At 45.9% G+C, this 25,751-nt stretch overlaps 1 protein-coding gene across 2 annotated transcripts in view; it reads left to right on the forward strand.

The window, feature by feature from the left end:
* The window catches only part of TEX14 (testis expressed 14, intercellular bridge forming factor), an 87,065-nt gene that overhangs the window by 30,595 nt on the left and 30,719 nt on the right, over positions 1-25,751 (forward strand). For both annotated transcript variants that reach the window (XM_021704099.1, XM_021704101.1), the window contains exons 4-13: positions 1,527-1,663; positions 5,110-5,191; positions 7,100-7,230; positions 8,342-8,455; positions 9,512-9,635; positions 13,479-13,657; positions 18,387-18,538; positions 20,319-20,509; positions 21,283-21,433; positions 22,581-23,368. In XM_021704099.1, coding sequence (XP_021559774.1) covers positions 1,527-1,663; positions 5,110-5,191; positions 7,100-7,230; positions 8,342-8,455; positions 9,512-9,635; positions 13,479-13,657; positions 18,387-18,538; positions 20,319-20,509; positions 21,283-21,433; positions 22,581-23,368 — 2,049 coding nt within the window. The remainder of the gene's footprint in view (positions 1-1,526; positions 1,664-5,109; positions 5,192-7,099; positions 7,231-8,341; positions 8,456-9,511; positions 9,636-13,478; positions 13,658-18,386; positions 18,539-20,318; positions 20,510-21,282; positions 21,434-22,580; positions 23,369-25,751) is intronic.

The raw sequence follows: 25,751 nt of genomic DNA on the forward strand, positions 1-25,751 counted from the left end.
CTCAGGCAAATCTAGTGAACCTTTTTGGTCATCCATTCAGTGAGGAGGGAGAATAATTGTAATTTTGACCCTTAACTAGCACTTACTACACATCAAATGTTCTGAATTAAATTAATTAAATATTAAGTCATTTAATCTTCACAACTTTGTCATGGAGATACTGTTATTGTCCCCATTTTACAGATGGGGAATCTGAGGCCCATTGACATTTTGTAACTTGCTGAGGCCACACACTGGCAGGTGTGATGTGTTCTAATGAGCTCTAAATAACATAACAAATGTAAAGCATAAAGTGCAGGCACAATACTGGGCACATGGAGGGAAAAGGGAGGTGGGCAGAGTCCTCCATTCCCTCCCTCTGGTTCTCCAACTCCTTAGCTGTTGGCCTTGGACAAGTAATTTTGCTCCTTCTGCCTCAGTTTCCTCATCTGTTGAAGGAGGGAATTGGATGAAATTTTCTTTCCTTTTTAAAATAATTTATTTAAATTCAGTTAATTAACATATAGATTGTAGATTGGATTCTACAATGTGTTATTGGTTTCAGAGGTAGAGTTCAGTGATTCCTCACTTACATAATACCCAGTGTCCATTACATCACGTGCTATCCTTAATGTCCCATCACCCAGTTACCCCATCCCCCACCCCCTCCCCTTCAGCAACCCTCAGTTTGTTTCCTATGATTAAGAGTTTCTTATGGTTTATCTGCCGTTCTGATTTCATCTTGTTTTATTTTTCCCTCCGCTCCGCTCCTCTGTTTTGTTTCTTAAATTCCACATATGAGTGAGATCATATAATTGTCTTTCTCTGATTGACTTATTTCGCTTAGCATAATACCCTCTAGTTCCATCCATGTTGTTGCAAATGGCAAGATTTCATTTTTTTGATGGCTGAGTAGTATTCCATCGTATATACATACCACATCTTTATCCATTCACATGTTTTGTTTTGTTTTTAAAGATTTTATTTATTTATTTGACAGAGAGAGACACAGCGACAGAGGGAACACAAGCAGGGGGAGTGGGAGAGGGAGAAGCAGGCTTTCCGCTGAGCAGGGAGCCCGACGTGTGGGGCTCGATTCCAGGACCCTGGGATCATGACCTGAGCCGAAGGCAGATGCTTAACGACCGAGCCACCCAGGCGCCCCTATCCATTCACATGTTGATGGACATCTGGGCTCTTTCCATAGTTTGGCTATTGTGGACGTTGCTCTATAAACACTGGGGTACTTGTGCCCCTTCAGATCACTATATTTGTATCTTTGGGGTAGATCCCTAGTAGTGAAATTGCTAGGTTGTAGGGTAGCTCTATTTTCAACTTTTTGAGGAACAGGGAGTTGGAGGAAATTATTGCCAAATCACCTCCCTGGAAACATTTCCACAGTTGTGAAGCCCTATCCTTTCCACAGATTTCCCTGTCAGGGGCTCCTGGCTCCTCAAATCTTTCAGGTCAGAGTGTTCCTGGTCCACTGAAGGCCAGGGTAGCTCTTAGTTCACTGCAGCATTGAATATCTCCGCGGTGTGTTGCAGATGGTGGAGTTCATGCAGCGCTGTGCCTCACACATGCAGGCCATCATACAGGGTTTCTCTTATGACCTCCTGAAGAAGATCGACTCCCCTCAGCGGCTCATCTGTGGCCCACCCCGGTTTGGCGGTCTCATACAGGGGTGAGTGCTGCCTTGAGCAGAGTGGGATATTTGGCATCACCCCAGCCTTCCTTGTAGGAGCCCTGCAACGTGGGCCACCCAGGTTCCTCCACGTTGGTCCCATCTGGCATCTGGCCCACTCTAAGCGGTGAACTCTGACAGAGAAGATGTGGCCGCTGCAGAAGTGGCCAGAGGAGCACCTTCGGCGGCCCTGCCCCCATGCAGGAATGTGGGGGGTTGGGCGGGGAAATGAGTTATGGGCTCTAGTGGGAACCACCCTGAGGTTAGTGGTTAACAAAGAACTTTTCAGGTCTGAGGAGCTCAGCAGAAAACTCCTGCTCAGTAGAGCAGCCAACTGACCTTTGTGTCATCTCCCAAAGCATGGAAAGAAGGCTCCTTTATTCCCAAGATTGCCAAACACGAATGCTTAACTTACCTTCCTCAGGCTGTTTTAAGCTGGTGTGAGAGATCTGCTGCTAGCTGGGTGGGCAGCCTCCCTGCCCCCATCACTGGAGGTGGGCCTCAGGCTTCTTTCCATGCTCAACTACCTAGCTCTTTTAAATTCTTAGGGCTTTATTGACTTAGGGTTTGTATGCACAGAAGCCTTTCCATTTTAATTTTCTCTGATGGCATGACCTTCTGTAATCAGGGTCTCTAGACTTGTCACACTCTCATGGTCTCCCTCTTTCTGTCCTGCCCTGAGCAAGTCCTGGTTTTCTTCCCATGAGCTGGATATCACTGGCTTCTCAGGAAAGATGAGTTAATTCCCTTGAGGACTAGTTACTCCTAACTGCTCCTCTTGCTGCCACTCTTGTGGGTCAGCATCTAGAACAACCTTTTATTTTTTTTATTTTTTAAAGATTATTTATTTATTTGACAGAGAGACAGCGAGAGAGGGAACACAAACAGGGAGTGGGAGAGGGAGAAGCAGACTCCCTGCTGAGCAGGGAGCCCGATGTGGGGCTCGATCTCAGGACCCTGGGATCATGACCTGAGCCGAAGGCAGACGCCTAGCCTAACGACTGAGCCACCCAGGCACCCCTAGAACAACCTTTTAAAAATGGAAATCGAGTTGTGCCACTCTTTGCTAAAAACCCTTTAGGGCATTCTCCATAGCTATCAGCATAAACTCCCAAATCCCTTATCTGACCTTGGAGGCCCTACTGGGTTCAACTCCTGCCACCTCCTTGCCTGCCCCTGCCACTCCCCCTTGTGTGGAGCTCCCTCATTCAGAGTTTGGAGAGACTTGTCCCAGTGTGTAATGATTTTATTTATAAATGTTCTTGCCTGTTTCTAATAAGACTGAACACTGCCACCTGAGAAAAGGAGGTAAAACTGAACAAGAGACAAAGGCCTTTTATTTGGGGGTCTCAGAATTGCAGTCCAGGGAGCACAGATTCCAGTAGCCAGCAGAAAAGTAGGGAAATTGAGCCTTTTTTATGAGAAAGAAGGGGGGGTTATTATATAACAAATAAAGAAGAGAAGAGAAAAATAAATCTGTTAACTGGTGCTAACTGCTTGAGCTGTTTTTAATTGCTCCCTATTTTATTGGTGCTATCAAATGGAACTGTTGTTCTTGGTAGGTATTTGTTAACTATTCTGTCTTAAAGTTCATACCAACAGTTTTATGGTGTGAATACCATTTGTTCTGTTGAATTTTATGGGCAACTTCTTGTAAAACCATTGCTGCTTCTGTCCCAGTTCAGGAGTTCATTAGTCAGAAAGAAAGATGGAGCTTCAAAATTGCGTCTCTCATATTTTATAGTTAGATGAAACATTATTCTTTTTATGGGGTTGGACCACAGAGTGCCTAATGGAAAGTAGAGTGGAAGTACACACATCTCCCTTTTTTAATGTAAAGAAACCATGTGAGTCCATGGGATAAGAATTGGCCTCTCAGATCTGAGTGGGGCCATGTCAGATAAGATTCCTCACAGGTACGTGTTTACATCTCAGAGCCTGGTTGGGGGAAAGACAATTGAGAAGAACGGATGGTTGTATGGTTGTAGATAAGGGGAGTCCATTTTCTCCCCTCCACCCAGCTGAGCTTACATAGACATGGCCTGAGGAATTTAGGGAAAAGAGCAAGAAATGTGGTTGATCTGAGTGCAGTTGTTGCCCGGGTCCCTGCTTAAACAGAGCTTCTGCCCTCCGAAGAGCCACTCACACGGCCGGGCGGCCCCAGTGTAGAGGCCTGCCCTTGCTGCCATCTCAAAATCTATTGCCCTGCTCAGGAAACAGTTGCTGTCCCCTAGATCTTTACTTAACCTCCTAGCAGCTTAATGTGCGGAAGGGACAGCCTGGCCCGGGTTGCCAAGAAGATAAAGCCCGGAAGTACTTCCGAAAGCAGAAGTCAAAGAATTTACTTCTGTTCATGAAAAGTGGGCACATGGAGCCTCACAGAGCTCGCATGGGGTGAGGATGAGTGCACGCTGTCACCCGCAGCTCCTTTGCCCTTTGCCGTTTGCCGAGGAAGGGAACATGGCTCTGGCAGTAGCAGAATGTTTTGTTCTTCAGTCTGAGCCCAAACTACTAAATCAGAAAGCATTAACTGAGAACCTGCTGCATGCATGGCACTGTGTCAGCCTCTGGGAGCGAAAGAAATAAGCCACTCCTTTCAAGATACCTTCAGTTAATGGGGGTCCCAGTGTGCAGGTGCTGGTTTGGGTGTGGTATATGGGAAGAGCAGTGGCTGAATGAGCAGCATCAGGGTCTGGTCTCTCCTGCTGCTCTGTGACCCCCGACTAACAGGTTCCCTCTCTCTGGGCTTCATTTGTCCCATCTATAAAAACAAAAGTTGAATAAAGTATGTTTTGATTCTTTCCAGCTTTGACCATCTGAATTAATCCCCTCCAACCTCCCCAAACTTGGGAGTTTCAAATAGCAATAAATGTTTGTATCTCATACAATTTCTGTAGGTCAGGACTCAGGGAATGGCTTAGCTGTATGGATCTGGCTCAGGGTTTCTTACAAAGTTGTAGTCAAGATGTCAGGTGGGGCTTTATCATCTGAAGGTTTGGGATTGGAGGATCCATTTCCAAGATGGCATACTCCCATGGCTGACAGATTGGGCCAGGATGTTGAGCCTCTCCATAGGGCTGCTCGAGTGTCCTCACAACATGGCAGCTGGCCTCCTTCAGAGCAGGTAATCGGAGCATCATCAGAACTGAAGCCCTGATGGATCCAGCCTTGGAATCCAACCACTCTGTCATTTCTTCAGTGTCCAGTGGGGCTAACAGGTCTGCCCTATCTGACCTGGAAGGGATTTCACAAAGGCAGGATTACCAGGAGGTAGAAATCACAGGGCCCTCTCATAGGCTGGCTATTATATCATCTGTAGTTCCGTGATAAAAAGTCAAGTAGTCAAGACAAAATGAACTACACATTCTCCTAGCTTGGTTCAGCATTGTTCCTCTGGATATGGGTGGCTAATTCTTAACTTTTCTTCCATTTAAAACTATTTCTAGAAACCCCAATGGCTCTCCTAATCGTCTGCTTAAAGCTGGAGTCATTTCTGCGCAAAATATCTACAGCTTTGGCTTTGGGAAGGTAAGAGGCTGCCAGGGACACCCAGCATTTGCAGGGCCAACTGGAGAGCCACCTGGCCCTGGCTCTGACCCCCTACCCCCAACTTTGTGCAGCTCTTCCTTCCTTATCCTCTCCAGAGAGGTAGTTCTCTTCTTTTACCACTTCTTCTTTTGTTTTGTTTTGTTTTTAAAGATTTTATTTATTCGACACAGAGCGAGCACAAGCAGGTGGAGTGGCAGGCAGAGGGAGAAGCAGACTCCCTGCTGAGCAGGGAACCTGATGCGGGGCTCCATCCCAGGACCCTGGGATCATGACCTGAGCCAAAGGCAGACTTTTAACCAACTGAGCCACCCAGACGCCCCTTCTTTTACCACTTCTGCAGAACAGAGACCCCTCAGTGCTCTGTCCTTACTGAAAAATGGAGAAAGCCCTGGAAAGTTCCCTTGAATGACCTTATGCTACATTTGGAGAGTTTAGAAAATGATCCTTTAATTAATTCCAGTGAGGGCCCCAGACTTGTCTCCTTGACGAGAAGCAGAGAGCTACACTGACCCCTTGGGTCTTATTTGTGTGTGTGTTTTAAGTTTATTTATGTATTTATTTAAGTAATCTCTGTACCCAATGTGGGGCTTGAACTCAGGAGCCGCAGATCAAGAGATCAAGAGTCCCAGAGATGGGGCGTCTGGGTGGCTCAGTCGTTAAGCGTCTGCCTTCGGCTCAGGTCATGATCCCACGGTCCTGGGATCGAGCCCCGCATCGGGCTCCCTGCTTGGAGGGAAGCCTGCTTCTCCCTCTCCTGCTCCCCCTGCTTGTGTTCCCTCTCTCTGTGTGTCAAATAAATAAATAAAATCTTTAAAAAAAAAAAAAAAAAGAGTCCCAGAGATTAGGAGTCGCAGGCTCTTCTGACTGAGCCAGCCAGGCGCCCACCTCTCTCCCCTTGGGTCTTATTTGTGATTGACTTGCCCTCCATAAGTTTTTATTGGAATGCCTTTAAGGAATTGAGATTTTGAACTGAGAAATTTTTTTTTTTTTTTAAGATTTTATTTATTTATTTGACAGAGAGAGACACAGCGAGAGAGGGAACACAAGCAGGGGGAGTGGGAGAGGGAGAAGCAAGCCTCCTGCGGAGCAGGGAGCCCGATGCGGGGCTCGATCCCAGGACACTGGGATCATGACCTGAGCCAAAGGCAGATGCTTAACAACTGAGCCACCCAGGCACCCCTGAACTGAGAAATGTTTTGAGGGAAAATAGTATCTTTTAGGTTCTTTTTTTTTTAAGATTTTTATTTATTTGACAGAGACAGAGACAGCGAGAGCAGGAACACAAGCAGCGGGAGTGGGAGAGGGGGGAGAAGCAGGCTTCCCGCTGAGGAGGGAGCCCGATGTGGGGGACTCGATCCCAGGACCCTGGGATCATGACCTGAGCCGAAGGCAGACGCTTAACGACTGAGCCACCCAGGCGCCCCGTATCTTTTAGGTTCTTGGTTCTGCCCATCAGAGAGAGACATTTGGGCATGTAGCTGGGTGTCTGGGTGCTGCTTGCCGACAGTTAATCTCTAGGCCTACGTCTGCTGGTTGTGCCAAGGCAGCCTTGGTGGGGAGCGGGGGAGAAGGAGTGTCGGCTTTGGTCGCATGTGGGCTGGGGTTCTGTGGGGGCCTCAGCCTCAGCCTGGTACTTCAGACAGGCGTCTGACCTCTTTTCATGAGCCTTGGTTTCCTCAATAGTGAAAGAGAAAGAATATTACAACCTTGCAGGGTTTCTGGGCAGATTAAAGAGAACACAAATTAAAGAATAGTGTCCGGGGCATAGGGGAGTTCAGCAAGTTGGTCAGTTGCCCCTATTTTTATTTTAGCTGACTGACAAGATTCTTGGGGCATTTTACTTTTCCTCTTTTCTCCGCTTGATTTGACAATGTGCTCTGCTTTCAGTTTTATCTCACAGGGGGAGCACAGCTGGCCTACCTAGGATCTCTCCCAGTAATTGGAGAAAAGGAAGTGATTCAAGCTGATGATGAGCCTACCTTCTCTTTCTTTAGTGGCCCCTACATGGTCATGACCAAGTAAGCAGAAGCTGGCCCGTGGGAGGTCTGACATAGTCCCACAGGAAGGGTGGGCTTCATGTGACTCCCTTATGTGTGGAGGCTTTCTCCTCCAACACAAGGAAACATGAAGAACAGATGTCTAAATCAGGGTTTCTCAACCTGGACGCCACTGATGTTTGTGGCTGGTATTGTTTGTCGCTGGGGGCTGTCCTGTGCATTGTAGGAGATTTAAGAGCATCTCTGGTCCTACTCACTAGATGCCAGTAGCAGCCTCTACTGACCCCCTTCCCCCACAGTTGTGACTGTGACAACCAGTGTCTACAGACCTTGCCAGATTCCACCCCCTCTTCCCCCACCCCATTGAGAACGACTCATGATGCTGTTCTAACCTCTCGGTTTTCTAGAGAGTTTGAGGAAGCCTAGTGGTGACTGTCTGGCCTCTGATTTAGGCCAGAGGGTATTGATCAAGACTTCCGTGGAAGCCGGAACAGGCATCAGCTGCAGCTCTCGGCAGCCAACTGCAGCAGGAGCGGCAATAAGGGGATTTGGCTATGACAAAAGTCCTGGGGATGTTCTCAGTCCTGCCTTGGGCAGAGTTGTCCTGCCCAAGGTCTCTTGCTCTCCTTGAACCTGGATGCTTCTTCCCTGCCTCAAAGAAGCACCCTTCCAAAAAGGCCTCTGCCAGCCTCCTGAGGCCCTCTGTCCCTTACAGATACACCCTTGTTTCCTGCCTGTGCCACAGATTTGTAGCCAGGTCCCCCCTTCTCTTTGTCCTACTGCTGTGGTCTTTGTCCAAGTCATCAGTGTCCCTCACCCAGACTGGCCTCCTAGCCAGCCCCCCATTCTCTGACACCCCTTCCTACCATTCCCCACACTGCTGGTGCTGTTGTCTTTCTAAAATGCAGACCTGATCGAGTCACTCCCTCCCTTGAATCCTTCAGTGACTTCTTGCCACCTATACTAAGTTCCCCAGGGTGCTTTAGGGTAGGGGGAGGAGGGAAGGCGGAGGGAGGACTCAAGGGTGCAGGGTTGGGGGCGCTTTATAGATTCCTTGTAATACCACTTCTCTGGTCTTCAGCTGGGAGAGCTGCTCACTCCCTGCTGCTCACATTTTCTCCTGTCCTTGTAGCCTGGTGTGGAACGGGAGCAGGGTCACAGTGAAGGAGCTGAATCTCCCCACCCACCCTCACTGCAGCAGGCTTAGGCTGGCTGACTTGTTAATTGCAGAGCAGGAGCACAGCAGGTGAGAAGGAAGTCCAGGGGCCTGGTGCATTACAGTCCAGGTCTCTTTACAGACCCAGGTTCAGGGCTATACAGTACTGTCCCTGGGGTGTGGAGACCAGCCCCCCCCTCAGCCTCAGTATTTCCTGACTGTTAGAATGGGTTCATTTGACTTCCAACGGCTACCAAGAGAGAGAAGGGGGGTTAATGAATAGCCGGAGTGGTGGGGATGGTGGGGATGGCTTAATTCTCTTAGTTGATTGACTTCCCATAACCCGTGTCTCTGATGGTCCAGCCTCCCGTTCAGCAGCCTCCTGAGGCCCTTCCCCGTTACGGCCTTGTGCCCATCAGGATAGCATGCATAGTCCTGTCTTCACAGACCATGGCTGTGCATGAGATCCACACAACTGAGGAACTGAGGCTCTGCCATTGAGGACATGCCCAAGGGTGTACCTTAGTAACCTGGGTTTCCTGTGGCTCCGGGGTCAGCCCTTCAGCTCTTGCTGAGGCAGAATCTTGATTCATGGTTTCACTCTGGGACTGCTGAGTGAGTGGACCTGGTTCCTTGAGTAGGCCACCCAACCCCTGCAAGAAGTGTGTCAGAGGCCAGCCTCTTCCTTTTGGGGAAGTCAGTGTAAAGGGACCCAAGGAAGCTGGAAGGACGCATGTACACAATGTGGACTTTGACATGAGACTGAGGGGTGTGTGACTTGGGCAAGTTACTGACCTCTCCCTGACCTTGGTTTCCTTATCTCAAAAATGAGTATAAGGATATATATATTTCTTACAGGTGGTTGTTAGGATGTGGATGATGCGTGTAAAGTGCCTTGATCAGTAGCTCTTGGCGACAATGTCGTTGTTACTGGTGACTCTGAGTCCTCAGGGTTTGATCAGTGAGAGGCCATAGATTTCCCTACCCCCTTCTCCCCCCACCCATCCTGTTTTCTTAGAAAGACATAATGTACAAATGCTGTTTGTTTAGAATGTGTTCAAGGGGCCTAGAAGGAAGGAAGGCACTCATTTTTTCCTCCTATCTTCTTTTCCCTCTGCCGCATCTGAAGCTGCTTTTGTTTTGTAGCAAGCTCCGGCACCCCCACTTGCTGCAGCTGATGGCTGTGTGCCTGTCCCAGGACCTAGAGAAGACCCGCCTTGTGTATGAGCGCATCACTGTCGGCACACTGTTCGGTGTCCTCCACGAACGGGTAAATGGCTGTTTCCAGGGATTTTGTCTTGCTGCCCTCCCCACTTCTCCCCACTGCCCTCTTCCTCTACCCCAGCAGTGAAATTTCCATTAATGTGTGCAGGGAAGATAAACCTCCTAATTCTTTACTTTCTAGGGCTATATATGCACCATTTAAGGCTGATAAGCACCTGGCTGGAACTAGTGTAATTTTATTGCTGTCTGTCCTGTTTTTTCATCAGAACTCTAAGAGCTCAACAGACCTAGAAAACAAACAGATGCGTTTCTAGCTAACTGTAATCAGGCAACTCTTGGCTGGCTTGCTTGTTTACTTGCTTGCTTTATTTATTTATTTATTTGTTTATTTTTTACAGATTTTATTTATTTATTTGACAGAGAGAGAGTATGTATGCACAAGCAGGGGGAGTGGCAGGCAGAAGGAGAGGGAGAAGCAGGCTCCACCGCATTGATCTGAGCTGAAGGCAGATGCTTAACCACCTGAGCCACCCAGATGCGCCAACCCCTGGCTTTAATTCCCTGTATTTTCACTTGTGTCTTTCAGGACCTTTGCTGTAGATAGAGGTTTGTTTATATACAGACCTGTATCACTCCCTCTCACTTTTCAAATTTCCTTATGGGAACATCTTCCAGGGCCCACAGACTCCCTAAAGAAGTGTGCTTTGGGCTGAGATGTGGCTTCAAAGAGGTTCTGAAGCATTTGCTTTTCTTTTTCCATGACTTTGTTCTAAAGACCCTGGGCAAGAATGAGAAGAGACCCTCCAGGAAGGGTCCTTCCCCAAAATGGCCAGCCATTCCTCCTGCCTGAGGACTTCCTATTAGTGTTATTTCTCCTTCCCTCCCCGTCCCTCCCCTTTCTTCTCTTGTCATTTGATGAAGCCATTACCTTGAAATGCCATTTCTCTGGGGCACCTGGGTGGCTCAGTCATTAAGCATCTGCCTTCAGCTCAGGTCATGATCCCGGGGTCCTGGGGATCGAGCCCCGCATCGGGCTCCTCCTTGGCGGGAAGCCTGCTTCTCCCTCTCCCACTCCCCCTGCTTGTGTTCCCTCTCTCGCTGTGTCTCTCTCTGTCAAATAAATAAATAAAATATTAAAAAAAAAAAAAGCCATTACTCTGGGGAAAAGGATAGAGAGCTCAGAAATAAACCTACGCTTATGTGGTCAGTTAATGTGCAACAAAGGAGGCAGAAACATACAATGGGGAAAAGACAGTCTTTTTATCAAATGTTGTTGGGAAAATTGGACAGCCACATGCAGAAGAATGGAACTGGACCACTTTGTTACACCATACACAAAAATAAACTCAAAATGGATTACAGACCTAAATGTGAGCCTTGAAACCATCAAACTCCTAAAAGAAATCACAGACAGTAATCTCTTGGATATGGGCCTTAGCAACATATTTAAGGATATGTCTCCTCAGGCAAGGGAAACAAAAGCAAAAATAAATTACTGGAAATACACCAAAATAAAAAGCTTATGCACAGCAAAGGAAATCACCAACAAAACAAAAAGGCAACCGACTAAATGGAATAAGATATTTGCAAATGAAATATCTGATAAGGAGTTAATATCCAAAATACATAAAGAACTTATATAACTGTCTATAAAAAAATGCCAAATAATCCCATTAAAATGGACAGAGGACCTGGATAGACATTTTTCGAAAGAAGACGTAGAGATGGCAAACAGACACATGAGAAGATGTTCAGCATCACTTATCATCAGGGAAATGCAAATCAAAACTACAGTGAGATATCACCTCACACAAGTCAGAATGGCTAGAATCAGAAAGACAAGAAATAACAAGTTTAGTGAGGATGTGGAGAAAAGGGAATCCATGTGCACTGTTGGTGGGCATGTAAATTGGTGCAGCCACTGGAAAATAGTATGGAGGTTTCTCAAAAAATTAAAATAGAATTACTATATAATCTAGCAATTCCACTACTAGGTATTTATGCAAAGAAAATGAAAATACTGGGGTGCCTGGGTGGCTCAGTCGTTAAGTGTCTGCCTTTGCCTCAGGTCATGATCCCAGGGTCCTGGGATGGAGCCCCGCATCAGGCTCCCTGCTCGGCGGGAAGTCTGCTTCTCTCTCTCCCTCTGCCTGACACTCTCCCTGCTCATTCTCTCTCTTTCTCAAATAAATAAATAAAATCTTTTTTTTTTTTTAAGATTTTATTTATTATTTATTTGACAGAGAGAGACACAGCAAGCAAGAGAGGGAACATAAGCAGGGGAAGTGGGAGAGGAAGAAGCAGGCTGGCTCCCTGCCGAGCAAGGAGCCCGATGCGGGGCTCGATCCCAGGACCCCAGGATCATGACCTGAGCTGAAGGCAGATGCTTAATGACTGAACCACCCAGGCGCCCCAATAAATAAAATCTTTAAAAAAAAAAAATGAAAATGAAAATACCAATTCAAAAAGATATATGCAGCCCTATATTTATTGTAGCATTATTTATAATAGCCAAGATATGGAAGCAACCTGTGTCCATGAACAGGTGAATGGGTAAAGAAGATGTGAGATATGTATATGTGAGTGTGTATATATGTATGTGTATAATATGATATGTATGTATAATATATAGGATATATGTATATACATATATATAATGTGAAATTATTATAATGTGAGATGGTATGTGTCTCTAGGGTGGGCTCACCACATATGGAATATTACTCAGCCATAAAAAAGAATGAAATCTTGCCATTTTCAGTAATGTGGATGGACCTAAAGAGAATATTATGCTAAGTGAAATAAGTCAGACAGGGGTGCCTAGGTTGTTAAGCATCTGCCTTTGGCTGAGGTCATGATTCCAGGGTCCTGGGATAGAGCCCTGCATCGGGTTCTCTGCTCAGCGGGAAGCCTGCTTTTCCCTCTCACTCTGCCTACTTGTGCTCTCCCTCTCTTTCTCTCTCTCTGTCAACTAAATAAATAAAATCTTAAAAAAAAAAAAGTCAGACAGAGAAAGACAAATATATCATTTCACTTGTATGTGGAAACTAAAAAAACCAACCAAACAAACAAACAATAACAGACTCATAAATACAGAGACCAAACTAGTGGTTGCCAGAGGGGCAGAGGGTGGGGGGTGGGCAAAATAGGTGAAGGGAATTAAGAGGTACAAGCTTAACGTTATAAAATTATAAGTCATGAAGATGAAAGTGTAGCGTAGGCAATATTGTAATAGTGTATGGTGACAGATGGTGACACTCTACTTACCGTGGTGAGCATTATGTAACATATAGAATTCTTGAATTACTGTGTTGTACAGCTGAAACTAATACAATATTGTATGTCAGTCATACTTCAATAATAAGTTTTGGGTTTTTTTGTTTGTTTTTTCAAAAGAATGCCATTTCTCTGGGGAGAGACCAGTATGACTTTAATCAGCCAGATACGTTGGTGTGAGCGAATTTCTTTCCTCTTAGGCTCAGTCATCTTTCTGGGGCAGGGGCTGGACTGGTCCTTTAGGCTTCCAGGTTCTCCCGGCAGCACAGGCTTGAATGGGGAGGTGCAGGGCAGGTTCATTGGTGGTGGGATGGTGGTGGTGAGCCCACCCTGGAGACACATACCAGGCTTTGAGAATTTTCTCCTCGTTTTTTGTGGTGTAAAGTAGCTCAGTTCAGGGAAAGGAGTCCAGCTTTGGAGCCAGGGGGCCCTGGGGTCGGTGGGACTTTACGCCAGTCACTTAACCTCCCTGAGCGTGAGGTTCCCCATTTGTAACATGGGAATTCTGGGTAGCTGTGAGGATCAACTGAAAAGACTTTGGAAATTGCAAAGCATTCTCCCGCATCCAGGGCCCAGCCCTGTTGCTCCTGGCCATTTTATCCCTTGATTCCAGCGCTCCCAGTTCCCTGTGCTGCACATGGAGGTGATCGTGCACCTGCTGCTCCAGATGTCCGATGCCCTGAGATACTTGCATTCCCGGGGGTTTATCCACCGCTCCCTCAGCTCCTATGCCATCCACATCGTCTCCACAGGCGAAGCAAGGCTAACCAATCTGGAGTATATGATGGAAAGGTAGGTGTTATAGAGAAAGAATCTGATCTGGGCGGGCCTCTTCCTCATTGGTGGGCTGAATTGTTCATCACTGGGGAAAGAGGTTTCCCAAATGCCTTGCCCTGTCTGCCAAGGTTAGGACTTTGGGGAAGTTGCTTCTGCTCAAGACATCGTCATTTTAATAAACATTTAACGAGCAAGGGCCCCTATTAGCCAGTATGTGTAAATGCTCTGTCTACTTCAAAATTTTCAGTGGCTTAACACAACCAAGGTGTGTTTCTCACTCACATTGCAGTGTAGTGTGTGTGTTGGAGGGAGGCACCCACTGTGTTCCAAGTTCCTCCCATCCATAGTTCTGCTGTCCCCAAGCCTCAGTCCCCCACTGTGGTCTTTGCATTGCTGGTCAGTGAAGGGAGAGCATGGAGGGGCACGTGGTATTTAGGGGCCAGCCTGAAGTGGCTATATCATTGCTTCCCGCTTTGTAGTCTCCTCCTCACTGCAGGGAGGCTGGGAAATGTGTCGTAGCTGTGCATCCTGGAAGGACAGAGAGGTGATGGGTGCTGATGAGCCTTACAGTTGGTCACGCCTCCTACTCCTGGGCCAGGTACTTGGCTGCGTGGGCACCAAGGGCATTCCCTGCCCTCGAGGGGCTCAGCGCAGTGAGGGGGCAGAGACAAAAACAACACCCTCATTCAAGGGTTGTTGGGTGGGCTTCATTTTCCATTTGGCAGGAGTCAAAGTCCTCCTGAGAGTTGGGGGTACCTGCTGTCTCCTGTCCCTGGGCTCTGGAAGGCAGAGGACCTCTCCTGTGCTTCCTTGCTGCCTTCCACAGCTCTGAGCCTTCAGCCCATTGTTGGTTCTGCTCTGCTGTGAAGCTTCAGCCACTGGGCAGACCTCTTGCTCAGCCCTGCCTACCTCAGTTTACCTTTGCCCCCACCTATGCCCCCTCCCCACCCCACCCCAATCACTGAGGCTTTGTTTCAGAGTTTCTTGCTGGTCATTGCTCCTCGCATATTCTGTAATGTATTTTTCTCACTATGTGAAAAGCTCTGTGAGGGCAGGGATTTCTGTTTTATCCACTGCTGTATCTCAAATGCCTAAAACAGGCCTTCACACAGTAAGCGCTCAGCATATGTTTTTTGAATGAATGAAACAGAAAGACTTCCCAGACTGCACGTTCCCCTGGTCCTTCTGCCTGCAGAGCAGAGTCAGGGGGCTTGGTTGTATTTGGCCCATGTGGGCCTTGGTGAAGAGTTTGAATTCTTTATCCTAAGAATACTGGGTGACACGAAGGGCTTTTTTTTTTTTTTTTGAGCAGGATGGTGTCATGGATGATTGACAGGCTAAGAAGGTCCCTTTGGCTCCTGCATGTGAAGAAGGGGCTGAAAGGGGACCAGAGAGAGGCAGGGGAACAGTTGGGGTGTGACTGCAGCAGTTCTCCACGTGAGTACTGTCTCCAGTCGAGCTGCTCAGCCTCAGATCTGGTCCATTCTCAGTTCCAGTTTAAACCTTCCCGTGTCTCCACATTGCCTACAAGATGAAGTCCAGGCACTTTGCAGGGTGTGGAAGCCTTCCAAGGTGGGGCTCTGCCCACAGTGTCAGCCATGTCGCTTCCCCCACCCTGCCTGGCATCTGAAGCTGCTTTTGGGCTAGGCCATTTCTGGGTGCTGCTCCCCGCATCTGGAATAGTCGGCACTCACCTGTTTATCCTCTTAAACTCACCTCAGGCACAATCTCCCACCACAACCATGAAGCCTATCCTGAAGCCCTGGTCCCCACAGCACTTTGCGTATTCCGTTCCTCCGAGGCCAAATGTGTCTGCACCACCAGAGGGTGACCTCAGGGAGGGCAGGGACTGTGCATGTTCCTTGTCAGCTCAGGGCCTGCCACATAGTAAGTGCTCATTTGAACGTCGGTTAAATGAACAGAAGAGTCTAGATGATGGGAAAACTTTAAATGGTTCAGAACAGGATTTACCACTTTGGCTATGTGTGCAGGAGCAGTAGAAGCTAAGGGATTTGGACATTTTTGCCTTCCATAACAGAAGAGGCTTTTCCGGAAGGCTGCGGCAGAGTCCAGGCTATTTGCTGGTGATGGAGCGCCATCTGTTGTTGATATGGAGGCATGACTGCTTGTTCTGCCAGAGTTCTCCAGTAGAAATGTGAATCCTAGAGTGAAATACATCTTTGGAGATGGCTCAGCCCAGCCTTGTCTTTTACAGATGAGGAAACTGAGGCCCAGAGAGGGGAAGAGATGGTCTCAAGTTACCCAGCTGTGGCTAGAACGAGGTGGTAGAGGATGTTTCGTGCCTATCAGGGCAGAATGGATTGGAGGTTAAGGGTAGGAAGCCCAACTAGGAGGCCGTACTTCCGGGCCTGGTGGTGACTAAGGAATCAGAATAGAAGTGAAAAATGTGAGATGCACTGAGAAGCTGGGGTCCACAGATGGGTCAGGTAAGGGGCTTGGAGGTAACTGAGTAGGAAGGTGTGTGGTTTCTTTTGGGTTTGTTGACCTCAGAATGGAACTTCAGGCAGAAACATCAGTCAGCAAGCAGTTCCAGCCACAACAGCATACCCTTCTTTGACAACTGATAACATGAGCTGAGATCCAAGAATCCAGAGTAACTTTCAATTCCACATTTATTTTTGGTAACACTCTATTTGGGCTGGTTGGTTTGTTGAATGTCATTGTCAAGGGTAACACTCCATCTCGTGGCATAAAAATGATACAGCAGTTTATCTTATTCTTCACCTCCTTCTTAATGGAATCTTTAGAACTGGAATTGACCTTGCAAGTGGTATCACATAGCCATAGCCAAATGTAATTTTAATGATGTCAGAGATGAAGCCTAGAAAAATATCTGCCCCAGAATGACAGCCAGAAAAGAAGCTCCTCTGCCCCCCAACTAGCTTTAACTGAGAAGGAAGGCGGATTGTAAAAGAAGAAGGTGAGTGGATGTAAAAGAGAAAGAATATAAATGCTCGTTGTAAGTGACTTGTCCCTTACCAGAGCCTTAGACAAGCCTGAGAGGCCTGAGAAGGTAGGTGAGTGTTTCCCTTGAAGAACCATCCCACAAGGTGAAGAGCCAAGCATGCTAGGTCCTCAGAGTCCATTGCTTTTTCTGTGATATTAATGTGGTATTGGCATGCCTCTAGGCTGTTCATGCTATACCGGGCCATGCTTAACTATTCAGCAATACAACCAAAAAGTCAATACCAACTTTTCTAACTTGATGGCTTCCTGAACTCACTACCATTTACCAAAAGGTCTGCTGGAAGAAATACTATTTAAGGAAATTTTCTCAAAACCTGAGACACCCATCCCATCCTCAGATCTTTTTGCGAGACCAGCAAAGAACTTCTGGTCACTTGCTTTTTTAAAAATTTAATCATTGGAGCACCAGGGTGGCTCAGTTGATTAAATGTCTGACTCTTGATTTTGGCTCAGGTCATGATCTGAGGGTCATCAGATCAAGCCCCACGTCAGGCTCCATGCTTAGCAGGAAGTCTGCTCAAGATTCTCTCTCTCTAAAATAAATAAATCTTTAAAAAAAATGATCTGCTAGCGTTTACAGTCTTTACCAAATGCCTACCATAACATTCATAATAATAACTTACTTGTATGTGCTTTATGGCTCAGAGTGTTGCCACACACAGGATCTCATTAGATGCTCATGGCAGCTGTAGACAGAAATCAGTGCTGACCTCACCCTGAGGACTCTTTTTTTTTTTTCTTAAAGATTTTATTTATTTATTTGACAGAGAGAGAGAGAGAGCACATAAGCAGGGGAAGCAGCAGGCAAAGGGAGAGGGAGAAGCAGACTCCCCACTGAACAGAGAGCCCGATGTGGGACTCGATCCAAGACCCTGGGATCATGACCTGAGCCGAAGGCAGACGCTTAACCAACTGAGCCGCCCAGGCACACCCCCTTGAAGACTCTTGTTGGCCCAAGAGACATTTAGGATGCTCTGACTTAGTTCTCAAGGAATCTAGTTGGGAAGTTGAGTTTTTCAAGCCAGTCAGTGTACTTTTGAGTACTGAACTGAGAAGGCTTGGTCCCAAGAGGGCAGAGTTCAGAAAAGAAGCAATCACAAGGAATTGGAGGAGTCCCACAAGACTTTGATAAAGCAGATGGGGCTTGATGGGGTCTTGAAAGAGTCTTATACTCATTTATTCAAAAGTAGGCATTGAGGCCCTCATGTAAGTTTAGATATACATGATATGAAAGAGATAAGGTGCTTCTTCTCATGGAGTTGACTCTAGCAGAGGGGAGAAGAAAATAAGCAGTAAATAAATGAACAAACCTTCAGAAAATAAGTGCTCTGAAGCCAATAAAATAGGACTATAGGTGATCAGGGAGAGCCTTTCTGAGGAGGTAATTTTTGAGCTAATACCTTTGTTACAAGAAGCAGCCAGTCACCCAGGGATCTCTGGGTAGAGCATGCCATGCAGAAGAAGCCAGTTTGCAGTGCAAAGACCTGAAGTGGTGACACGTATTGGAGAAACTCACAGCGGGCCCCCGTGACTTGAGTGAAAGCAAGAGAGAACAGTCAGATGCGGTGGAGGGTGGGCAGGGCCCACTCTGGTAGATTGGAACAGCAGGCGTTGAGGGTTAGCTCAGTGTCTAGCTGGGTTTCTAGAAGCTCAAGGAGGTTGCCAGTCTTCAGAGGCAGATGTTTCACAAATGTACTGTATGATGTTCACAATGCTCCTTTAAGACATGAACCTGACCTTGTGTTTCCTTCTGTAGCCAGGATGGACGTATACACAGGGACCTGACTCGAGTGCCCCTCCCGACCCAGCTGTACAACTGGGCTGCCCCAGAGGTGATCTTACAGAAGGCAGCAACAGTGAAGTCAGATGTTTACAGCTTTTCTGTGATCATACAGGAGATTTTAACAGGTAGATCCAAGAGCACATTGACTGTGACCAGAGTCTCTACTCTTAGGTTGGATTTTTTTTTCCCTTAAGAGTTACTTAGTAGGGGGGGCGCCTGGGTGGCTCAGTTGGTTAAGCGACTGCCTTCGGCTCAGGTCATGATCCTGGAGTCCCGGGATCGAGTCCCGCATCGGGCTCCCTGTTCGGCGGGGAGTCTGCTTCTCCCTCTCCCACTCCCCGTTTGTGTTCCCTCTCTCGCTGTGTCTTTCTCTGTCAAATAAATAAATAAAATCTTAAAAAAAAAAAAAAAAAAGAGTTACTTAGTAGGGAGCCTGGGTGGCTCAGTTGGTTAAGCGGCTGCCTTCGGCTCAGGTCATGATCCCAGGGTTCTGGGATCGAGCCCCACATCAGGCGCCCTGCTTGGCAGGGAGCCTGCTTCTCCCTCTCCCTCTGCCTACTTGTTCTCTCTCTCTATCCCTCTGTCAAATAAATAAATAAAATCTTTAAAAAAAAAAAAGAGTTACTTAGTTTTATGAAAATGCAGACATAGAAAAATCTCTTCAAGGAAACTTCTTTGTGCTTATGGAAGATATGAGATGATCTCCCAGAAGTCTTTTTCTTTTCTTTTTTATTTTTCTTTTCTTTGATTTATTTATTTTTTTTAAAGATTTTATTTATTTGACAGAGAGAGATACACAGCGAGAGAGGGAACACAAGAAGGGGGAGAGGGAGAGGGAGAAGCAGGCCTCCCACCGAGCAGGGAGCCTGATGCGGGGCTCCATCCCAGGACCCTGGGATCATGACCTGAGCCGAAGGTAGACACCCAACGACTGAGCCACCCAGGCGCCACCAAGTCTTTTTCTTTTAACCTGTTCTTTGAGGCTTAGCCAAGTCCACTTATCATCCTGTCAAAGGTAATGCATTTAACCCAAGCAAAGTTTTTGAACTGAATATTGCTGTCAATGCTTAGGGGTCTGTGTGAGATGCCCCTTAAGAACTTGTAAATGAGGGGTGCCTGGGTGGCTCCGTTGGTTCAGCTTAGGTCATGATCAGGGGTCCTGAGATCAAGCCCTGCATTTGGCAATATCCCTGCTCAGCGGGGAGTCTGCTTCTCCCTCTGCCCCTCCCCCTGCTCGTACTGTCTCTCGCTCTCATTCTCTATCCCTCAAATAAATAAAATCTTTTTAAAAATTAAAAAAAAAAAAGAACTTGTAAATGAGGGGGAAAGACTGGCCTTGGAGAAGTAAACTATGAAATCAAACAAACCTAGGGTTTAGTGTGTATGTAAGCAGTGTCACTTGAAAGATGTGGAAGCCTTTCCAAACCTGCAAGACCCTAGTGTGAAAAGTGATCACATATCTGAAGACACAATCTTTGAGGAGAGGGGAAACACACATACACACATACAGTAAAACCACATTCACTGAGGGGGTAAGTGAGAGTCCCTTCCCATTTAGCATAGTTTATGGTCTGAGAGGCAAAACCACACCTTCCATGAGAGGAATGCACTGGGCTACGGATCCTAAAGCCATGAAACATTCGCTGTGGTGCTCAGGTCCGCCAGCAGGGGGCCCACGCGCACATGATTCCGACACTGTCTCTGCAGCAGGGATTTCCCTCGTAAATGGGTAAAGTGGCTTCTTGTTTATATGATTGGACTTCCAGGTAGTTTTTTCTATAAAGAGAAATTAGTATTTAAAGGGGTTGAGTGACTTGACTAAGGTTACCCAATTTTACCTGATTTCTTTTTTTTTTAAACATGATTTCTTAATGCTACTCTTTCCTATGAATTTTTCCTTAACAGATAACATACCCTGGAATGGTTTAGATGGCTCAGTTATCAAAGAAGCCATAGTTTTGGGAAATTATTTAGAAGCTGATGTCAGGCTTCCAAAGCCTTACTATGATATTGTTAAGTCAGGCATCCAGGTCAAGCAGAAAGACCGAACTATGAACCTTCAAGATATCCGGTACATTCTGAAGAATGACTTAAAGGTAAGCTCTGAAGCTGTTAGTTTATTTCAGCTTACTCATCACAGTGGTGTAGGGGGCTTAGAGACCAGGAAGAAGCTAGAGATCAAGTTGTAAGAAGTTTTGGAAATCCTCATTTCATCACTCTCTTTCTGGGCTCCCAAGAAAAGGAACTCCGAGCTGCTTCACTTGGTGGGAGCAGCAGGGAATTGATGAAGGAGGCTGGGGAAGGTCAGCACATAGAGGGGCATAGGCACATAATGCGATTCAGTGACTGGGAGCTATTGTTATTATTTAATTTAACTTGATTTAATTTAATTTTTAAGGATTTTATTTATTTGAGAGAGAGAGAATGAGAGAGAGAACACAAGCGGAGAGGGGCAGAGGGAGACAAGCAGATTCCCTCTGAGCAGGGAGCCCAACATGGGGCTTGGTCCCGGGACTCCAGGATCATGACCTGAGCCGAAGGCAAATGCTTAACTGACTGAGCCATCCAGACATCCCTATTGTTATTATTTTTAAAATATTGGTAATAACAATGAATTAACTAATTTGGATTATAGTCAGTCTGCCCAACAGGAGGAAGAAGGATTTATCTGATACCTAGATCTGTTTCAAAAACATCAGTGACAGGGCACCTGGCTGGCTCAGTTGGAAGTGCATGAGATTCTTGATCTCAGAGTTGTGGGTTTGAGACCCACATTGGGTATAGAGATTACTTAAATAAACTTAATAAAAAAACCAGCGACATTCAAATGATTATAAATATGTCCTTAATGATATTTCCCTTGTTGAAGGATTTTCTTGGAACCCAGAGAACTCAGCCAACTGAGAGCCCCAAGGTGCAGAGATATGAACTCCATCCTGATGTCAATGTCTATCTAGGACTGACCTCAGAACATCTGAAAGAGACCCCTAACTTGGAAATAAAAGAGCTAAAGGAAATGGGTATGGCCTTAACCCACATGTTAAGCATTATTTGACATGAATGTTTTAGGAGAGTTGCAAGCTACAACTAATCAACTCCTCCAAACTGTACACGTCACTTACACTTGGAAATGGTGGATGCCTTAGGAAAAAAATCAAGATTCTTGAAATTACTAAGTTAAATTTTTTTGGCTCCATATGCACCTTGGTTGGATCCAGAGCTAAGCAGTAACCACTAGTTTATTTCTAGCATGATTATTCTTAGGAATTGATTTAATTGCTTCCCAAATAAAAATGGTGATTTTAAAATTCAAAACTATTATCTGTTATTATAGAAAACTTGAAATCATACAGAGAAGAAAATTACTTATCATTTTAATTCTGCCACTTAGAAATAATTTATCAATATTTTGGTGTTTTCCTCCAACCTTTTCCTATAGCCGTACAGCTTTTTAGTGCATTTAGAAATCTTAGAATTCAGAGCTAAAGAGGACCTAGCAATCATCCAGCTTAATATTCTCATATTCCAGATGAGAAAACTAAGGGCTTACTTAGGACTCCAGACTTATTACAGAGCTGGAATCCAGGGCAAGTGACCATTCTCTCTGTCTCTTTGGACAGGGCTGGAAGCCTCCAGAATGGCATCTCATTACTTTGGCTCTTCCATCCTGTTCTCTGCAAGCAGGGGTGATGGGTGGTCAGTTCTGGGGTTATTTTTTGAATTATGATTCTTCCCGTGATACAGTGGCTACTTTTATCAGATACTCACCTAGAGCATAACTTTAACTGACATGAGTATTCAAACTCCTTTGTATGTAAAAAGAAGCTATGAATTTAGTCCTTAAGATTTAGGGGTCTGTAATTTCCATGTCCTGAGAGTTATGTGTGTTTTGAACACACTATAACTTAAGCTTAGAACATTTTCCCCAGGATTTGATCTCTCCTCAATTTTCTACCTCAACTCATGTCAAAATGGAAATTTTCATCTGTTAGAAATACCCTCGCACCCTCTGTGAGTGTATCTGGTAGTCTTCCACACCTGTGAAGGGAATGGGAAAATAAAAAGCTGCTTTCTCTATTCTCACACCACTTGAACAACATGGCAAGGCTGCTTAGCTGCTGCATGTGATCACTTTAATCCGTTGCATGTTGCCATTCTTCCCAACAGGGAGTCGGCTTCATTCACCCAGGGGTCCCTCTTCTCCCACCGAGAAAGCAACACCAGATCCTCAAGTCCTAGATCCAAGTATGATGGCCAAGGAGACTCAGAACCAAGACGCTGCTTCACCTGCTGGCTCTGTGGCGGAAGAGGCCAGGAGCCCCAGCCCAGGTCAAGCAAGCCTCTGTAGCTTCGAAATCAACGAAATCTACTCAGGCTGCCTGGACAGGGGAGATGACAAAGAGAAGGAGCCTCCGGGAGCCGGTTCATCTTTTGAGGGGGCTGGACCAAGCCAGGCAGATGAACTGAAGTCCTTGGAAGAAGAGCTGGACAAGATGGAGAGAGAGGCGTGCTGTTTTTGTGATGAGGACGAGAGCTCTTCAGAAGCTAGCACAGAGCTCTCCTTTGAGGACTGGGATTGGCAAAATGGTTCTCTTAGTTCACCCAGCTTGCCCGAGCCAGCCAGAGAAGCCAAGGGCAATGTGAGCAATAGGTGCATGACCGAGGAGTACATCAGTAAGTGTGTGCTGAATCTAAAGATTTCACAGACATTAATGCACCAGAATGCTGATTTGCTCAGGAATATCCAACAGAAAATCGATAAGCTTGAGATGATACAGAGGGAGCAGGAGGAGTGCAGGTCTTTGTGGGCTTCTTCAAGAGAGTTCGCAAACATCTATGACTCCCCTTCAGCCCTGGGCCCCCCAGCTTCCAGCTATGTACCTCCTGTCAGGCAGCTGCCGGGCCAGCACCTGAACACCAGTGGCAATTGCCTAACCCTGACAAGGTCTTCCATAGTGAGAGACTTCGAAGGGGGACATTTTGGCAAAAGGTCCAGGAAAAGAAGTGGCTGTGGCTGGAAACCTGTCACCCAAGTCTCTGAAGAAAGCACTGGAGATGAGTCAGAGAAGAGCCATCAGGTACAGCTAAGAAGTGGGAGGCAGGGCTGCATGAGCAGGATCTGGAACATGGTTCAGCGTTGCCCCTAACCCCTGTGCAAGGACTCATAAATACAACCAACTCATAGTGGGGTCCTCTTGGCTTTGGGAAATAAGGCCTCTAGGATGGGATTCTAAGGTAGATACTCTTCGTCTCTCATTCCAAACCCAACACACAGCCCATGTTCTTCTTTATAAATCCTGTGCATCAGGCTGGACCATATGAAATGGCTGTTTTATAGGTCAAAATGCTCAGGTATTAATTTTACATGATTCACTTTACTAAATATGGTATCTTGGGCAGGTATTAATCCCCATTTTCAATTGTTTATTCATTTACTCATTCAATAAACATTTATAGAGCCAGAGGCTATACAATTAGGCCCTGGGACATGATGATGACTGAGTCACAGGCTCTAATTATGAATAGCTCCAGTGTGGGTTCTGCTTATGAATAGTTCCTTTGGGACCAAGCCTGGTTATCAAAGAAGATACCTCAAAGGAGGTGAGAAGACACCATGGGAACTGGTCTAGGAGGTGTAGCTGCAGAGTGGCTCCTGCATGAGCTCCTTAAGGGCAGGGCCTGGGTCTTACACATTCTGTGCCCTAACAAGGGTACCTGGCACATAGAAGGTACTCGATAGATGGTCATTGAGGGAATGAATAAATGAATGAATTTGAACAAGTTCACATTTAGAGAGCTGGCTGTCTCTTGAATCAGAATTTTAGAGATGGATCAGCCCCATCATTTTACAGAGTGTGAAGCTCAAGGTCAAAGACTTAAACTTTCTAAAGTCCAGGTGTTACCGAGATGACGTTGGGATAGGAGAGGTCAGCCCCATTGGAAGAAGGATTTTATTACTGAAGTTATTTAGAATTGCTGGCCTATGGTGATAAAAAGCTGGTCAGCTTTTAGTGGGTTTTATTATAATTTTAAAATTCTCCACCTCTAGTGCATCCCTTTATTGCCTGCACAGGGCAGACAACTCTCACCACCTGCACCCCTTACTAAGCCACACTGCCAAGGCCCACAGCTGGTTAGGGGCAGGTTTCTTCACTCTTAGTCTGCTGCTCTTTCACTGTACCCTGCTGAGTTTCAGTGAGACTGCAGTCCTCACTTGAAACGTTTGGAAAAGCGTTGGCATTTTTGTATAAAGAGAAGGCAAAATGAATTTACTTAGACTCTAATATTTCTGTTTCTGTTGGAAATTCAGATTTGCTAGAAAACTATTAGAAATAACTTTTCTTGTATATTATGTTTTGGCTATCTATTGCTGTGTAGTAACAACAACAACAAAACCCCAAACTTAGTGATAACAGTGATTTATTTTTCACAATTCTGTGGGTCAGGAATATGTTAGGGCTAATCAGGATGATTCTTTCACTACATGTGGCATGGGCTGGGATCACTCCCTTGACCGTATTCAGCTGGAGGCTGAGCTGGGCAAGAAGGTCCAAGGCCTCATTTATATGCCTGGTGCCCAGGGTCATTCTTTAATTTCTCAGTTCCTAAATTTTTAATCGTGCCAAATGAAAATATTACAAACTTCCCATTATTCTAAATACCTATTTTGAATATATTTCTCAGTATATTCTAATCTTTCTTTGGTGACCATGACATTTTTCAGAACATGTGTTATTTATGCTCCATGATAAAGTTGTTGCCTTCAGCCCCTGCTAAGGAATCTTTGCCTCCATGCAAAGGCCTCTGGAGCTCATACTTCAGGGAGCTTGTGACCATTCTTATGCATCCTCTCACCTTTGGGCATCTTGCTGCCATCCCAGTGCACCACATTTGTTGCCTTAACTTGCTGCAGGTTAGGAAATATAATGAACTAAGTTTGTTAAAATTAGAATAAGGAGATCAGAATTTTCTCTTTGGAATAAAATACACAGGCTTTAATTTAATTTGCTTCTATTTCCAAAGTGTTGTAGCTTTTATTTTATTGTGTCTTATTTTCATAGCATCCCCACTGGTGGATTCAGGTAGATACTATTTTCCCTGTTTTATAGATGAGGAAGCTGAAGCAAAATACTCTCTTAGGTTATTCTGAGTAAGGATTAGACTAGAGCCCAGGGCCCAAGGTTCTTGCCACAAAGCTTGCTGCCTTAATAATAATATAGGGGAAAGTTACTGGACTTTTTTTAAAAAGATTTTATTTATTTATTTGACAGAGCACAAGCAGGGGGAGTGGGAGAGGGAGATGCAGGCTCCCCGCTGAGCAGGGAGCCTGAAACAGGG

This window comes from Neomonachus schauinslandi, chromosome 15 (assembly GCF_002201575.2).
Source record: "Neomonachus schauinslandi chromosome 15, ASM220157v2, whole genome shotgun sequence".
NCBI classification, from domain to species: domain Eukaryota; kingdom Metazoa; phylum Chordata; class Mammalia; order Carnivora; family Phocidae; genus Neomonachus; species Neomonachus schauinslandi.